Consider the following 17,260-nt stretch of genomic DNA (forward strand, 5'->3'; position numbering starts at 1 on the left):
TAACTTACTGTGAATAGAAGTGAAAATAGCCTCCTACCTGCATATAAAACCCAGAGATTCCTTTTCAAATATGGCATTTGATCCAAACTGTACTAGAGCCATTTTCACAAAATGTCAGCTGTCAGGAAGCCATCAGCTGCAAATCCCAGAGCTAAGCCCATTGTGCTGCTGCCCATTTGGAGGAGAGCTGTGAGTCCTTAGCACAGACCCAACCCCGTGTCCAACAGCCATTGCAGCGCCCTTTGCACAGATGCCTTCTGCCCGCAGAAAATGCCCATTGTACCAGAGCTGGAAACCTGAAGCTGCTAAACACCATCACTCACAACAATAATTAATCTCGTAATCACCAGCTCAGCTGGCTGTAATTGTCAATATATTGTTTGATGAGCTTCCATTGGCAGGAAATGAATGATTTCTATCTCCTAAAAATGAAATGACTCCCTGGGTACAGTACAGGGATTATTTGTATAGAGAAGAATTAATCATAATGAAAGTGGCAGGAAATAAATAAAAGGGCAATTCTGCTGGCTGAGTGTCTAGAGTTGAAATTTCTATTTGAAGCAGGTTTCAAGGATTTTCTATACTACTTTAGTTATTTAACTCTACTTCCAACTTTAATGGGTACTGATTTCAGTTTGATTCACATATGTTAAGTGCTAGGCCATTTGTGCCATCAGAATACAACTATGTATCTAATTTGGAGGAAAGAAAACTAAAATAAATAAATCTGGAAACCGCTACAATCTTCCAGCAAAATATAATGTTATGAACTAAAAACGGTCATTCTGCACTGTCAAAGTTGCCCACTAGCTGCACCACTCTGCCAGGGATGTAGGTACAAAGCCACCAGTAAAGCTAAAGATCTGTCAGGAAGCATCATTTATCTGCTAGTGAGTGGTATACACTTAAAAAAATGAAATTACCAAGTGAAGTGGTATGATGAGACAAGCCTCACAACAGCAGAAAAAATAAGATTTCAAGCTGAAACCTCCAATAGAGTTGGATGAGGAAGCATCTTTGGAAGTGCAAAAACTTTACCATTTGCTTCGCATCCTCTCACATCTCACAGATAAAAGCAACAGCAACATCACTTCCCATATAACACAAGCACAAGTGGAGGTGTCTTTTTTAGCAGATACAGTAGATAGGGAGAACAATATGACTGGGCCCAAACCTGTCATGCCAGTTTTCCCTTAAACAACAGAACTGATATTTGAGTATGTTTTTCTTTTGTCTTTCTTACATGTAAATAGATTTATGCAATATTTTGACAGGAAACCACAAGTATATTTATGTCCTCTTTTCTCTCAATTCTTTTGCCTACCAAGCTCATCTCAAGATCTTTTTAGTGTTGTAGTAACACACATTTCAATGTTACTTCAGTGCAGTTAGGCAGAGTTTTTCTGTGATTTTGAGTCACAACAGCCATTCTGCAAAGACAGTGACAGTACATGGAGACCGAATGCCAAAACAACTTAAAGGTTTGCCTCATGAAGGGAGCAGCCTCCAGAGAGGAGCTTGCACAAGCTGATAGACCTGCAGATGGGCAAAGAAGTATCCATTAGGCGTGCAGACCGCCTTGGGAAGTCCCACAGGCTCCTTCCCCTGTGCAGGTACTCTTGCAGTGTCTCCAAGAGTCCACATAGATCTCACCAGAGGAAAGCAGGCTAAAGCAAGAATTTAGTGAGCAAAAACTTTGCTGCATACGTTACAAACCATTTTATTTTATTTTATTTTTTTAAGTGGTGAAACAAGATTTTACTGCTAGGTCAAAACACTGTCAACAGGAAGGCAGAAACAAAAGCCAAACCAGTTTCCTGCCCCATTAGAGCAACTGAAGACTTTAGTTTTCCTGTTGGCCTGTCTCTGTGCAAAAGTTAAAACTTATCTCCAGAAATACGCACTCTTAACTTACCACCTTATCTCAAGGAGCAGCCATATGGTCTGGAGGTGAAAAAGCAGTCTGCACAGTGCATACTGCATAACTATTCAGAGAGATATGTTTTGGTTTGGTGACTGGTACAGTCTGCCTGCTCTCCTCCATCTTTGTAATTAAAGCATTATTTTAAACTATATAGCATGAATTCATCCTCCTGCGTCCTCAGTTCCTCCTTACAGCTTTTCCCTCTTCTAAATTTAATAAATTTTCCCCTTTTTTTTTTGCTTTCACAGCCAAGAACTGAAACAATTCATTTCACAGCAATCCCTTCTCACTGCTTCTCTAATACCTATGTGCATTAAAACCTCATCCATCATTGTTTTCAGAGAGTCAGCTTTTTAATCAGATCTGTATGTATATTGGTTTGAGCATGTGGCAGTTTAATTACCCTCTTGAATATGTGAAACACATCTTTGTCATATTTACTTATATCTGAAGAGAGCCATCCTATAACACTAATTAAAGAGGGATGATGACAATTTTTCCATACTCAAATTATGTCCCATCTGTCTAGTCATCCTCATGTTCACTCTCTGGATTAATTAAGGGTGGGGAAAGGTTGTTTCCCTGGAGTTTTGCCTAATGCTGGATGAAAAGTCTGTTTTAATGAAGACACATACAAAATTCCTTTCTTCTCATCCCAGAGTGAAGCACACAGCAAAGAAGAACAGAGTCCTTCCTTTTGCTGCTGTCTAATCAGCTAGTCATATATTGCATGGCATCAGGAGTCGTGTTTATGCAACTATTTACTGAAGCTAGCAGCTGGTCTGAAGGGACATGCAGCACTGTCAGCAAGTCACAGCTAGACACTGTGCCCTGATATCTGGACCCAGAGTTAAAGCCAATTTTGTGTTAATAATATGATGAAAGGACAGAGTGGCATAGTACCAAATGGTACAGTGTGAAAGCACATCAGTTTTTCAGCATTGTCTTTTATCAGCCTGAGAGTATTTTGCCCATAGGCATTTTCTTCAGGTATTTGAGACATCTAGGTAAAATACAAAGCCTTCTGGTCTTGCCTAGTCAGAAAAGTTTTAAAGAATTTATTCTTATTAATGAGACTGGTTTTGCGTCTACTTAAACCTAGCTGCACAGTTCCTGTTCATTTTGACACTATTGAACATCCAAGAAGACCTCTCAGATGCCTAAACCATTAATTTTCATCTAAATAGCATCTGCAAAAGCTTTTAACAGGAAAGCCCTGGGGAGTCAGAACTGTGTGCCAAAAGCAAGGAAGGGGCATTACTTGTACCAGAGGCTGTCATACCCACACGTGATCCACAGAGGACACGCGCTAGCTGCCGTCACATGCTGAAAAGCGAAAAATTAGGCAGGAGAATCAGTGTCACCAAGGCCGGGACTTCCCTGGCCCTCATTACACAGGTGGGCTGAGCGTGGGAATTGTTTTGACCCACTCCCACCTTAAAAGCTCTTCCACTGCCGCTGGAGTGGTCCTCTGGGCTTTTTCTTCCCCCCCCTTTTTTTTTCCTTCTTCCCATTGCTGAGACTGATGACGGAGTCCTTCAGTCAGAAGAATGTGCTGCCACTGAAGACTTTATTAGCTCGGAGGGTGGTGGTGCTTTTATTACCCTGGTTTTCCCCTGTTTATACAAGGCACTGCAAATATGCTATATGAAATTAATTTATAGAAATGACTGCACAGTATTAATTTAGGGTCATCAATCGCTGAGTCTATTCCGATCCTCTAGTTAGGCCAGAAGATAATAATGGCTATAAATTTGCATGAAAACGAGGCAGCTAACTATGGAAAGTGTTAAAATATATTTCTTTAATAGCCATCATATTTCATTGTCATTGTTCATACACACTATACAAACCTAGTTTTCTTTTCAATATTTCTTCCTGCCTAGTGTACTTTGTTTTATTTTTTTATTTCTCTGGCCTAATACAAAGCTAAACAAGGTGCTTACAAACACTTTACACTTCAATTTACAGATTAGCTGCCACATGCTGATCCATTTTCCAAACTACAAGATAAGAAAAATACAGCTTGCTATATATGAAAGATTATTTACATATATTTTTTTCTTACTGGAATTTTGAAGCTCATTATTTTAAAGCTTTAAAATAACATTTTCTAGGGAAGATAATAAACTCAAACCATGCTAAATCAGAGAGGCAGCCTGTGGCTACATATTTCAGCAGTTGCAACAGCAGTAGGTTAAAGAAAGCATTCTACATTCTCAAAATTTCATTTTGGTGACTTTTTTTAACCTTGAGTTATTAACAGCACTACAAGATCCTAATTACCAAGGCACAGAGATAAAAACTTTTCTCCATTTTTCCAGTTTTTTTAATTTGCATATGTGTCACTATTGTATGCTTACTATTACCTTTCACATTTCTCTCACCATTTTCTCCTCAGTTAGAGCCCAACAGTCACTGGTTCTCCCATAACCCTGTTTCATTTCCTGTTTTGTCTTTGCGTGGTCTCTCCATCTCTAACAAAATTTTGGGTTGTTTTTCATCTGGATCAAACTGCCCTGGAAAGACAATGAACTTTTCTTTAAGTGAAATGACAGAGGTTCTCTCACACAGACATGCCAGCTTACTCCTGCATCAAAATCCTAGAAACAAAACAAAACAAACAAAAAAAAACCACAAAAAAAAAAACCCTGAAATGAGTGTCTTACTTCTGTCAGCCAAGGGAGATACTCCAAGTATGTCAAATAACTCTTCCAGACATGCTTAAATCTGCTACCTTTTCTATATGCATAATGTTTTGTGCCATTTGCACCATAACTCTTACCTACAGTTTGAAGTGCTGTTTTCTCCCACATAGCTCTGCAAATAATCAGCATCTCACATTTGATTTTTTTTAGGCTTAAGTTGCAAAATAGATGCATTAGAAAACTCTACAGACTCCTAAGGATTTTACACCTGGCTCACCAAGTAAGAACACATTCTTTAAGACATTAAAAAGTTCTGGCAACAAGGATAACTGAATTTCAGCAAGAAATTGATATTTGAGTCCTTAGAGAAATATTCTCTCACTAAGTACTGTGAGAAAATAAGCTGATTTAATAATGGATCCTACTTCTAATATTTTTCATTACCTCCAACCCAATTCTACAACATGAATGGTTGAGTAGCAGGAAGGGAAATCCAAAGAGGTATGAAGAAAATATTTTTCTTAGTCCAGTATAATCATGAGAAAACAGGCCAATAGAGTAGTATGCAATTTTAACCTGTGTGTGTGGACAACAGGATCACATTTTTTTATTCTCCCTCTTCCACTCCAAAAAAGTCTCAATATAATGATCAAATGTGACGGTTTCATCCCATCTGTCTGCAAAACAGAAAATCCAGTCTTGTAGAAAAGTATGACAGTATTTTATTTTCAAAATATGTTACTATGTTTCCTATAAACTTGAAATTTTAGTACCCATTTCCTCCCCTTCCCTCCCCCCCGCCAAGCTGGTTAATTGTTGGTCCTTTTCTCCCTATTTTTGACACCTTACAAATGATATTTACAAGTAATTTTTACAAGATTCTACCTATAAGAAGAAATAATAGCTGGAAAGTTATAGTGAAATCTCGGCTTTAACTTTGAAAGAAATAGCAGCATTGTACCAGTAGCCAGTACTGGAAAAGAAATATGAAAAGGAGTGGCATCGCTTGCAAACTATGTTTTAACTAGTCCATCATTATAAGCATTTCCATGAATTTAATAATAGCACCAATATCCAATATTCTGAACTTAATGTAATAAATGAAGGGTGATCACATTACCCCGTTTTAAAAATTGCTTTACATAATGTAATCACTTACTTGCTGTAATTTAATTTCACTTTACATCATTTAATAAATGAATGCTGATCATTTGACATAATTGAATAAGTAGTTCAGCTCATTCTCTGTACTTCTTAGATCACAGAAAAGGCTGCTTTTTTGTCATCTTCCAGGATGGTATTGTGAGATTTAAGAGTTGGGTTTCCCTTCTCCTCTCAGCTTCTTTCTTACTCAGTGTAATCCCACTCTGTAGGAAAGAACCTAGCCCAGCCCTGCAAGCTGAATTTTTCAAAAGAATTACTTAAAGCTGAGAATCTAAAACCCAGAAATCTAGACACTCTTCAGTTTTCTGTGAAGTCAGTGAGTTCAGACAACACAATGACTTTCCCCATCTTCTCTCCCAAGTAGGTAGGGAAATGCTCAGATGTCTCTTTTGAACACAGGAAGGCAGAAAACTGCACCTCCTTCTGCTTCCTGCATGCTTGCCAAAATCAACGTGACTGTGCTACTGAAGCTCCTCTGGAAATATACCACAGCCTTCCGACCACCTTAAGCCTAACAAACATTGAAAGTCTCTCTGCAGCACAACAGAGCCCTGGGCATTTTTGGAGGCAGGTAGGCTTTCAGAAGGATTTATGAAAATACCTGGAATTCAGCGCAGGACTTCTACAAACAAGGTCCCAAAGACCACCGTGTGAGTACCACTGTGTTTTTTAGTGACCGGCTCATGATCACACAGGAGGCTGTGAGGATGGCGGGATGAAGCTGTCCCAGACTATCAGCCTAATGACATTACTCTGTTGTAAATTAAATGTGTTATATGTAGGTGCATGTTACCAAGAAAATCTTGTTTGTCTCCATACCACAGGCTGTGAGAAGACTTGAGGCCGGGTCTTGCCTAGTATAAGCTGCTTTGGGTCTTCCAGCACCAGAGAAGGTGAAGATCTTCTCTACTTGGAGATGCTGTGTGCAGAAACTCCTTCTTAGCTGTCCTAAAACAGCTTTCCACAGGGACAGACTTAGTCCAAAGGAGCTGTATGGGTACCTCTTCCAAAACAGAAATGTTGAGAAGAGCTGCTGCTTTTCCTAGCATCCCTTCCCCGTGTACACAAATCTTAAAATCACTTCCACTAGGCAGAAATTAGTTATGGTATGCCTGTAGAACTAGTAAATAGTAACCTCAGACTCCTCCTCCAATGGAAGTGTAAGCTCCTGGTACCTGTTAATATGCCTGAAATGGCTTTTTAAAGACAACAACAGAGCAAAAAGCCTAGAAGGTTGGCTTAAATATTGCATTGTTTAAACAGTTGAGTGAGTTCCTCACTCTTTGAAAGGGATTTTCTCAAACTGTGATTGCTTTTCTCTTTTTTTTTTTAAACATGTAAACCAACAAAGCTTCAAAACTTTTTTTGTTTATTTCGATGCAAACCTCAGACCTTCTCTCACAAAGCTGAATTCTGGCAAATCTTCTTAGGAAGTAACACATAAATCATGGTAAGAAATTAACAGTTTGAAGTCTAATAAAAAGAGGCATACTGATTGCATCTGTTGAATTATCAGAAGAGATATTAGTTGACATGACTTAAAGGATGAAGACACAGATGAGGGATTTCCTATATGCAAGCCTCTTGAACATTTCCAATGGTCTACAGCTACCATTTGAAGCTTCTTTAATTAGAAAGGAACTTTTTTGAAAGAAATCATAACTCTCATATGCAATGACTAGTTTCAGCTTTTTCGTCCAATCCAAGTCTATGCAGGGCACAAAAGCACTCAGAAGTATATTTCTTACAATTAATCACCTATAGCTACAAGCTGAATAGCAATCTTTTGACTTACTGTTATAGAAGGCTCCACAATAATATCCGTGTACAGTCTCTGTAAATATGCACACCTATACACATAAATTACATACTGTATATTCAAACATTCTCTCTCTGAAACACACATAGGTGGTTTTGGAAGGTATTTTCTCTAGGAGTACATATAGAAGAGTGACAAAAATTGAAAGGAATACATGAATGGGTTGATTTAAGGATTTATTATTGCTTCTAGGTTCTCTCCAGAGCTACAGCCTCCTGCTTTCATCTTTCATGCCTTAAGCACAATATTAATCTTTCTTTCTCAAACCAGCAGTACAATTTTTCAAAAATCTTACTGTTCACTTAGCTTTAGCAACAATGTGGATGTACCTTGTGTTGACTTGTTTAGCTTGCGCAACATTCTCCTCTTCCAGCATCCCCACATGGATTTAACTATGGGTTCATACAAATTCCGTGCTAGGCAAGTACAGCCACCTTCCTCCAGTTTTAAGGTGTGAAACTGCAAACATGTGTGCTCCTGGATAGCTTTACCTGTGTGACCTTTCCTGACAAAATCAAGTTATTCACATGCACAGCTGCTTTCAGAGCTGATCCCCTTAGGTATTAAGTCAGTACATGAAATATTTAGCTTTTTGTCTTCTGGAGAAGATAGGCAACATCACTCTTCATTACAAAACAAACTTCCATGGTATATCAGAGCAACATCAAGGCAATTAAACTCACTGTAGGAACTTTCTGAATTCTTCAGTGAGACTACATATCTATATAGAAAACCAGGTTATGTTGCCACAGTGATTTACAGTATACAGCAGGCAATAACAGAATGCTTATTGTCTTGAAGATACAGTTATTTTCTTTTAAAAAAAGGGTAAAAGGGAGCCCTCAGGATAAAAACTGGTTTCTGACACCTAAAAATATTAACAACAGATGACTTGAAATCTTTCATCTTCAATGCTTCAGACCAACTAAATGTCAGCTTGGCTACTCTGGCTCTCAAATGTGCTCAGAAAATGTTCCATTGCTTTGAAAGAGCCATTTGGCTCAAGGGACAATCATACACAATGAGATTTCTTCCTGGTGTTTGAAGTAGCAGCTGCCAGATATTGGCAAAGGCCTTACTGTTGGTATTGCTCTAAAGAAAATACCCTGTTTAGCAAGAAAAAAGGCTTAGCTGTTCCACATAATCTTTTCTAGCTGGTGGAGATCACCCAACTCAATTTCTGAGAAAAAACACACAGCATAACACTACAACCTCCTGCTTCATTGCACCAGCAAAAAACCTTACCAGACTATAAAAGCCATAATGTCAATTAGAGTAACTTTAAGTAATTTAACAATATCTATGGGAGGCAGGCAGGAACTGAGTCTTCAATCACCTTCTAGTAAAGCCCAGATCTTTCTACTTTGTATTTGTGATGCAGAATTTAATTTTAAACTGAAAAGACAATAGACTTGATGAATGACAACTCATAATTCCAGAATCTGGATTATGTTCTGCTCAGTTGGAATTAAAACAAGCTATCATTCACAATAAGGACCCGGGGGGGAGGAAGCGGGAAGAAAAGGCGAAAAAAAAAAAGACAACTCCTTCTGGGAAAAAAAGACAGAAAGAAAGACAGAAAAAGACAGACAGAAAGACCAACAGGCAGACAGAAAGACAAAGAAGAAACAGTATAATTTCAACATGCTTACCATCTGGAAAGGTGAAGGAGTCAGAAAACAGCAATCAATTTCAAAATGGCCATGTTGTAAAGCTGCAGCCAGTACTTTCTGCCAAGTTTGGTGGTTCAGCCCAAGAGAGGTGTACCAGAAAGAGTTTGTTAAAGGGCTGCAATGATGACTTTTACCTTTTAGCATTATTTTTGCGTTTCTGACTGTTGTCTTCTTAGAAGAAAGAAATCACAGTGAAATCACCAATTCATACATGGAATATATGAGTTTCAGTGTACTTTGCAAAAGAGTAACCACGGAATATATTGCCAGCTTTGCACTGCACATCAGTTTCTCCCCTTCAAACCCAAAGCAACACAGTTTTCAGAGATGTTGACTGTAAGTCATCTGCTGCCTGCCTATACAGCTGCTCATTTTTACAGATTATGAAAAACAACTAAGATCCTTTCAGAATGAAACTTGTAATGTATAGATTGCAATAGTGCCCAAGGTTTTATGTATCTTATAATACAGAAATACACTGCAGTTTCTTAAAAATGACACCATTTTTATTTCAAAAGAAGTTACTCCTGTCCAGAAGTAACTATTCAGAATCAAACTGCCCAAGTCAACACAAGCAGAAAAGGGTAATAAATCTATTGTTTTGTCTAGCGACCCTCTACTAACAACCATTTCTATCTGTAGTAGGTCTGTCTCATGCACCTTCACACTCTTCTCTTTGTTTTTACCAGGTTTAAGATCTGATCTTCCAGAGGTACATCTAGTATGCGGGGGGGGGGGATCCTAAAAGTCATTTCTTATAATTAACTCACAGAGATTTTTTTTTATATATATTTCATATTTGTCTCATAATTTTCTTAGTACAGTAAGAGTAGAGGGAGCCATGCATGACCTGGACTTTTAGAAGACTGGAGAGTAGATGAGGACATCCACATTAGCAATTCTCCTCTTTAACCACCTTGAAATTGCTTCTTTCAACTTAGTATTGAAAAACATGGGCGTCTCCCTTTTTTAAGAGATTCTGGTTCAGAACCTGTGAAGGAAGTTGTAAGGGATAAGGACTGATCTGAGAAGAGAAATATCCCCCTTAAGAAAAGCAGGTGGTAAAAAGGCACTACATCCACTCCACTCTTCCACCTTTCTTTCTTCAACAAATTCATTTTCTTCCTGGGCCAGTTGCTGTCACTTCAATTTCATTGCATCTTTGTAGTGTCATAGCAATAACTTTGCATCACAAAACATTTATGTGCCGGGGTACCACAACGCTATAAAGACTCACTTGCGATGCCTAACTAGATGAATTTTATTCACTGCCACACGCATCCCGTGTCAAGCAAACTGAAAGCAATGTTTCCTTCTATTATGTTACTCAAAGACACAGCTATTTTCCTTTTTTACTTTGGAACATTCCTTCTTTTTTTGGAAGAATTACTCACTCCTAATGATTTAGTTCTCTTCCTTTATCTAAATCAAGGTCTTTATTTTTTTATGAAGCAGCCCTGCATTATACTTCATGTTTGGTTTCAACATAGTTATTAACAAGCCTGCAAGAGCTGACATATGTCCTCTGATTTTTTTTTTCCCCATGAAAATCAGTATCTAGTGATTTGGGGTCTGAAATTTGTCATAAAGTACCTGACATTTGGTACAAAGTTTAAAGCAATAATGATTTAGCTCACTATTGCTTCAAGTGTTAAGGGAGTTGCCCAGTCCAGCGGTGTTTGTGACCCAGGCCATCTCCTTGTTCCCAGTCTGGTAAAGCCTGACGTGGTGCACTTGTAGGCCCTGGAGATTCCCTACGTGCACTTACCAAAGGATGCAGCTGCTCAAGTTCCCATTCTCAGGTCAGTAGCGAGGTTGACAGCATGTCCCAAACAGACACAGATGTACATGCACAACCATGCACTGTGCAGTCCAACACAGGTAGAGCAGAGCCTTTACCAGCACCTCCCTAAACACCAACAGCATTGACATAAACAAGAATATAGATGGCCCATGCGCTGACTTAGTCCCTTTCAGCACACGCTGACTAGAGTGAGACCCACAGAAAATGGATAAGAAGAGGATTTAGTAAGACTAGGGCAGACACACCTTAAGAAAAAGCAGCATATTGCTGTTGTCATTCAAGCATGCATATCATTCCACAACTTTTCAGGAAAGGAGAATTGACTCATTCCTTGCTTTGACATGAAACAAATTAATAAATACAGACAGACTTTCTTCTTGCTCTTTAATTTGGGAATTGCTCCTGTGCAACTCCTGAGATAACTATACCTCCTGCTGTATGTCATCTTATTAGTTACTCTGCTGCTGTTAAATGTATCATCTTCATTTAGATTGCACCCTCATGCCACTTCAAAAATTGACATTTATTTTCACTGAAGAATTAGTTTTTAAACCAGTGTTTGAAGGAGAAAAAGAAAAAAAGTGTTAAACTTTATACAAAGGGCTTCTTTTAGAAATAGCAAAGTGTTAAATATAAGTTTGAAGGTGAAGGAATCTGCTCTTTAATTACTCTTCAAGATCCTAGTACAGTTAAGATTTATTCCAAAAGTTCAGGTCATGACCTCGCAACATGATCCCCCGAGCAAGACATACCTCTACTTACTGCTTCCCCCACACTCACATACAGTAGTTTCATGTTTGCACATACTGAAAACCCTCCCCTCCCTGCTGTGACTTCCAGCAATGAAGTTTTTCAGATACAGGATACTTATTGAACAAGAAATGGGGGAGAACTTATCTAATATTGTAACACTAAAGGAAAAAAAAAAAACCAGCAGTGATCAATTAGTTTGATTTACATGCAAATATATTTAAAAAAAAAGAAGTTTTCTTCCAGTGCAACTGCAGAGTGGGACAAAACCAAGGAAACACGCAGCAGGTTCAGCAATGCTGTTGGTGTCCGCAGGCCTATGAGAAGGTAGATGAGTCCAGAATTCGGACATCATGGAAAGGCTGATGCCTCATGAGGATGCCGTTGCTGACACCAGCCAACAGCTCCAAGATGCTTAGCACAGTACAGCACCAAAACACATAGAGCATGACAAAATGCAACTGGTCTTCCAGCTTCTTTAGACAGCCTTCCTGAAAAAGCTGCTCCAGATGGTGTAAGTCACCCCTGCAGTGAGAATACTTCTCCTTACAGCAGCTTTCAGGGACACGAGCTTTTTCAGCTGGAAGATGCCAAGAAGCAGCTGTTGCCTTTAGCCAGTCTGTGTAGTTTTGGACCCCACAACACTGCAGCTTCCTCTGTACCACATCCACAGGCCTGCTGCCAGGACCCTGGGAGTGTGTCCCATTGTACTGATAGACAAGGTAACCCATAGTGCTTTTCAGCTCAGAAGCCATCCGAATAGAGTAGAACTGTACCAGAACTGCCGAAGATATTTCTAGCCAAAGAAGAATGAGCAACAAGTACATGAGAGCCCCTTGCTGATAGCGGGAGCTCTTAGCAGAAACAGAGGTAGCCAAAACTCCAGTAGGTAGCAAGATAAGTGCAGCTGCAACAGCCAGCCAGCCAGGGAGAGCCAAGAAAGACTCCTGAAATAAGTATCTGTAGTTCTTGTACATCAGGATCAAAAAAACTCCACCAAAGGCCAAAGCTGCAGCAGTACCCCAGAAGATGAAGCCTAGGAACCTCAGCAGAGATCGAGCAAAGGGTCTGAGCCAGGAGTCCTCATAGCACCACAAAGATGACGATAACAGCATCACAGCTCTAACTCGCCTCATGCTGCTCACTCCTAGCAGCCTAAATCCTCACCACCACCACCACCATTTAAGAGGCCTCCTCTCCACTTATCCAGGTGCAGGAGATGACATCTCCACCGAAAAACAGCTTGCAAGGGAGCAACACTGATGAGACTCCCTCAGCACAAAGACTAGCCCTGCATCAGCTAACCACATGCTGCTGCTTGTTCAGCGTAGCCTGCAGAAACCAGGAGGTTATATGCCAAGCTTGCTGTGGAGAGGTCATTTACTCTGCTGTCATTGGAGACATTTGCATTTGAAGGAGGAGGACAGCTGGAAAAAGGCTGCACCCCTTGCTTTACTACATTTACGTGTTAAAGAGCTAAATGTAAAGAAATAGTCTAGGTGGTAGCCAGCAGTGCTAGTTCAGATCACTTACACTGCCCAAGTGAAAGAGGTAATCCAACTGTCAATCCTACAGCAGTAGTCAAGATGGCAACAAATGCAAAAGTCAGAGTCATTAATGAAGGAATGGTTTAAGGAGAGCTATTCAATCAGGCATCTCTGTAGGTAGCACTCACCTAGACTCATTATCCTTCCCAGTACATTTACCACTCATTAGATTTTATGAGGGGCATAATGACGTTAATAATATTTTGCCCTTTTTTACTCAGCAAGATTTCTGTGTAGCTAGCTTCAATTACTCAAGACATCTGGAAGAGAAATCCCTACCATTTCACACTTGTACCCCTCAGTTTGCATCACCTGTGATTTGACTGAGTGCTGTAATGACTGAATACAAACAACAGTAGAACTGCATTTTTTCCTTGTGTGTAAAGAAACTGAATTACACACCAGCTGAATGACTTCACAACAATCCCAAAGGGAATTAATGTCACTTATCAGCCAGCAGAAGAGCATTATTACTCAAACATATGATACAGAAGAGCCAAGCAGGATGGGAAACCTGCATAAAACTTGTCACAGGTGCCAGGAAGGCAGATCTCAAGGCCAGCAGTGATTCCCTAATCATCCTGATGATGTCCTGTAACACCTCTTCTGTTACTCATGATGCAGAGCAGGGCTAATACAACAGGTATACATAAGGGAGAATACAGAGGAATGATCCTCATTTTCAGAAACATGAGCACCTGCAGACCCTGCAGAAAATCAGAGTTAGTCAGTGCTCAGAACCCTGGAACCCTGGAAAAGTCTCAGCAAAGCCGATGATCCCACATTTGTCAGACATTTTACAAGGACCTATTGTTGTTATATATGCTATGCACACACAGATGTTGGGCTGATTCCCATCAAAATGTCTTTCTATGTGCTGTACAAACATGCCATTAAGGCTAATTATTTTGGAATGAGATAAATTGCTTTTATTATTTTTAATCTTGCCATTAACAGTAATTAACATGCAGTGATTAACTTGTTAAATCTTAACCAAATGCTTCTTTCAAAGCAGTTCTAGGATGTGTGTTTTCCTGCAACTGTTCAGCTTGCTGCTACCCCCAGCCCTCCAGCTGTGTTGTTTTTGCTGCCATTCACTTATTCTCTTGAATGCCTTTTTCTCTGATTTCTATGTTCTGCATCAGGGAGAGGGAGAAAGGGGGGGAACAGAAAGGATTTCCCCTCACATCTGTACGCACAGGCAAACTACACTGATTTAATGTTTCCACCAAGCAGAAGAAACATATCAGAAAAGTGTGAGGAAACATATCAGAAACATATCAGAAAATACTGCGAGGAGTAACAGCTGCTTATTGCTAGTTTGCAAGCTTTTTGAAAAAAGCACATGAACCTGCTTCTTTTCCATTCTGCCTTCCCCCATGTTTATAAAGCTTAATGAGATAATTAAGAAATGAGTTACAACACTATTTACTTTTGGCTTATTCTGCAGTCTCTGAAATATATTAGAAAGGCTCAAACTGCCTACAGGAGAATTTTACTGCACCTCTTGTTCATTTCAGCCAGGGTAACTGCCAAACCCCCCCCCGAATACAGAGGAGAGGATTTCAATGGTTGTTGAAGCCTAGAGGCTCTTATCTTTCTAAATATTCCCGAAATATAATAACTTTCCATTTACTTGAATCTGACTCTTTGGACCACTGTGAGGTTTTTTTAATTTCTTTCACATGGCTGTGGGACAGAGAGGTGGGGGAGAGAGAGGGGTGAAGCGGCTTTTGTGAGTGGAGGGCTTTGTGCTGCTGCAGGCTCTAACACTTCCACTGGTGCCTTCGTGCTGGCTTAGCTCTGCGTGGAGAGCTGTGAGCCAGCCTGCAGGAGCCATCTGCACACACCTTCCTCCTGAGGTCAGGACTTTGGTGGCAGTACAAGTGGACAGGAGAACTCGCATGCCTGCCCATCCGCCACAGGAATCAGAAACACCAACCCTAAAAGTTGACTGGGAGCCAGTTCCCAGGTAAAAGCTCTCAGTGCCCAGTGCCATCTGGGGGGACAGATCATACTTAGCACTGTGCAAGGGGACATTGCTGCAGTGGGGATTAATATTGGCAGGGCTGACTAAAACCCCTCGCCCACTTTGTGCTAGGTGATGCATACACACTCAGGAAAAGAGAGCTTCTGCTCAAAATGTTTGCTGTCTGGTAAGACAGGCAAGACAAAGAAGGACAAGAAAAACATAGAACTGGTCCCTGAAGTACCCAAAAGACATAACTGGTACCCTCAATAGTAGTGTGTTTGTGCTAAGTAATTTTACCTGTGTGTGTGGCCAAAAGCTTGAAAAAAGCAATGAGTGGAGGTATCCATCAAGAGACTGTGTGACAAAGTGTGACAAAGAGAGTATAGGTAAAGCAGAATAGGAATGCTCCTCTGTTTTCTTTCCAGTGGTAAATAGCATGACATGATAAATGCCATCCCTGCTTTCTCTGGAGTTGTTTCTGCTTATGAACTGATGAGTATTGAAATTCAAATGTGGGTGTAACAGATAATACATCTTAGATAAACTACTTTCTGGAATGTTGCTGAAAGTATAATCCTTCAAGTTAATAAAATGCCAACTGTGTATTTTTTGCATTCATTGTTCTAGCAAGCCGTGACTGATGTTGAATTGCTCTGATGTACCAGGAAGGTCAAAGAAGTTCGTTCCACATGGGTCCAGAAGTGGGACCGGAGAGCCGTCAAGTCAATGTTGTGGTTGTGCAAATGCAGCATAGGCGGATAACTAGACTCATTTTAAATGATGTCATACAGATTGATCAGTGAACACATCTGAGCTCTTGCTGTAATGGGCAACAATTCAAATCAAGATGGCCAACTAGTCCATTCAGACTTGTGTGAACAAGAAGAAACCAAGAGGTGGCCATGGGATCAGGGCACAGTTAGACAAGCCCATCTTCTAAGTTTAATACAAACCTCATATGAAATGAGACAAGATCTCAAAGCCAGACCCTCAGCCACTGCATTCATTTTCACAGTGACACAGAAGAGCCCTAAAGCTGCCTCAGAAGAACAGCTGGCTTTCCCCCTGTAACCCATGCACCCATGAAGCTACTGTAGCTGGACCTTGTAGGTGAAGTTAAAGCACTCTAGAAGAGGTTTGGCTTGAGATTTCAGAAGATTTTTTAAAGGTCTTAGATTAAAGCACATCCATAGCATAGGATATGACTTTAAAACCTTACTAAAATACAGATTTTTATCAACTTCATCTACTCTAGCTTTTACTTTAAGCTTCTCCACACCGCACCCACCCTCCTGACCCCTTCAGCAGGTGAAAGCTGGCATATGACCCAGTAGGGCTGGCAGATCCAGAAAAAGTTGTAAATGGGTATCATTGGTATTACTCCTCCCTTCACTGATCCTGACCCTGTCAGTATATCTTTCCCAAGCTGAAGAGACTTCACACAGTATTTTCCCAGTTTCCAAGAAAAGCCCTGGCTGCATGTAAAGTTACAGCAAATAAACAGTAATATTTGGTGGAAAAAAAACCCCCAAACTTTGATTCTTCTCAATCAGATCATTGAAGCTATGATGGGTAGTCAAAACACTCCACAGCAGAAGGACTGGGTACCAAGCGGAAAGCTATTTTTAAAAAAACTGAAAGCTGCTAAGTCTATTGGCTTTTTGGGAATAAAAAACATTATCTTATGAGACTTGTCATATTACAAGATCACTCTGACAGCCCAAATGCAAAAAGGATGAACAAGCCTGGTTGGACCCAGATCCTACAGTTACTGCCATGCACAACTGGTTGCCGTAGTAACCAAGGTCAGATTCTGTTGCCTTGCATGAGACTAATACCTCTCATGGAAAGCTTGAAGCAAGCAGAGGAGATATGATTGCCACCTCCTATTCATGGAGAAAATGTACTCTCCACAAGAACTGATTTACCATTGTGCAGGTGTTTCAACTAAAGCCAGTC

General features: G+C 40.1%; 1 protein-coding gene across 1 annotated transcript; it reads right to left on the bottom strand.

Annotated features, from left to right (window-relative positions):
• Nucleotides 1-11,373: 11,373 nt before the first annotated feature.
• LOC127027596 (tetraspanin-3-like) lies at nucleotides 11,374-12,918 on the bottom strand. Its single transcript, XM_050913386.1, has one exon. The coding sequence runs from the start codon at nucleotides 12,916-12,918 to the stop codon at nucleotides 12,100-12,102; it is 819 nt and encodes a 272-aa protein (XP_050769343.1). The 3' UTR covers nucleotides 11,374-12,099.
• Between the last annotated feature and the right edge of the window lie 4,342 nt (nucleotides 12,919-17,260).

The sequence above is a fragment of the Gymnogyps californianus genome, chromosome Z (assembly GCF_018139145.2).
Source record: "Gymnogyps californianus isolate 813 chromosome Z, ASM1813914v2, whole genome shotgun sequence".
Lineage (NCBI taxonomy): Eukaryota > Metazoa > Chordata > Aves > Accipitriformes > Cathartidae > Gymnogyps > Gymnogyps californianus.

Coding starts and splice junctions, on each gene's coding strand:
- LOC127027596 (XM_050913386.1), bottom strand. CDS start 12,918: ATGAGGCGAGTTAGAGCTGTGATGCTGTTATCGTCATCTTTGTGGTGC.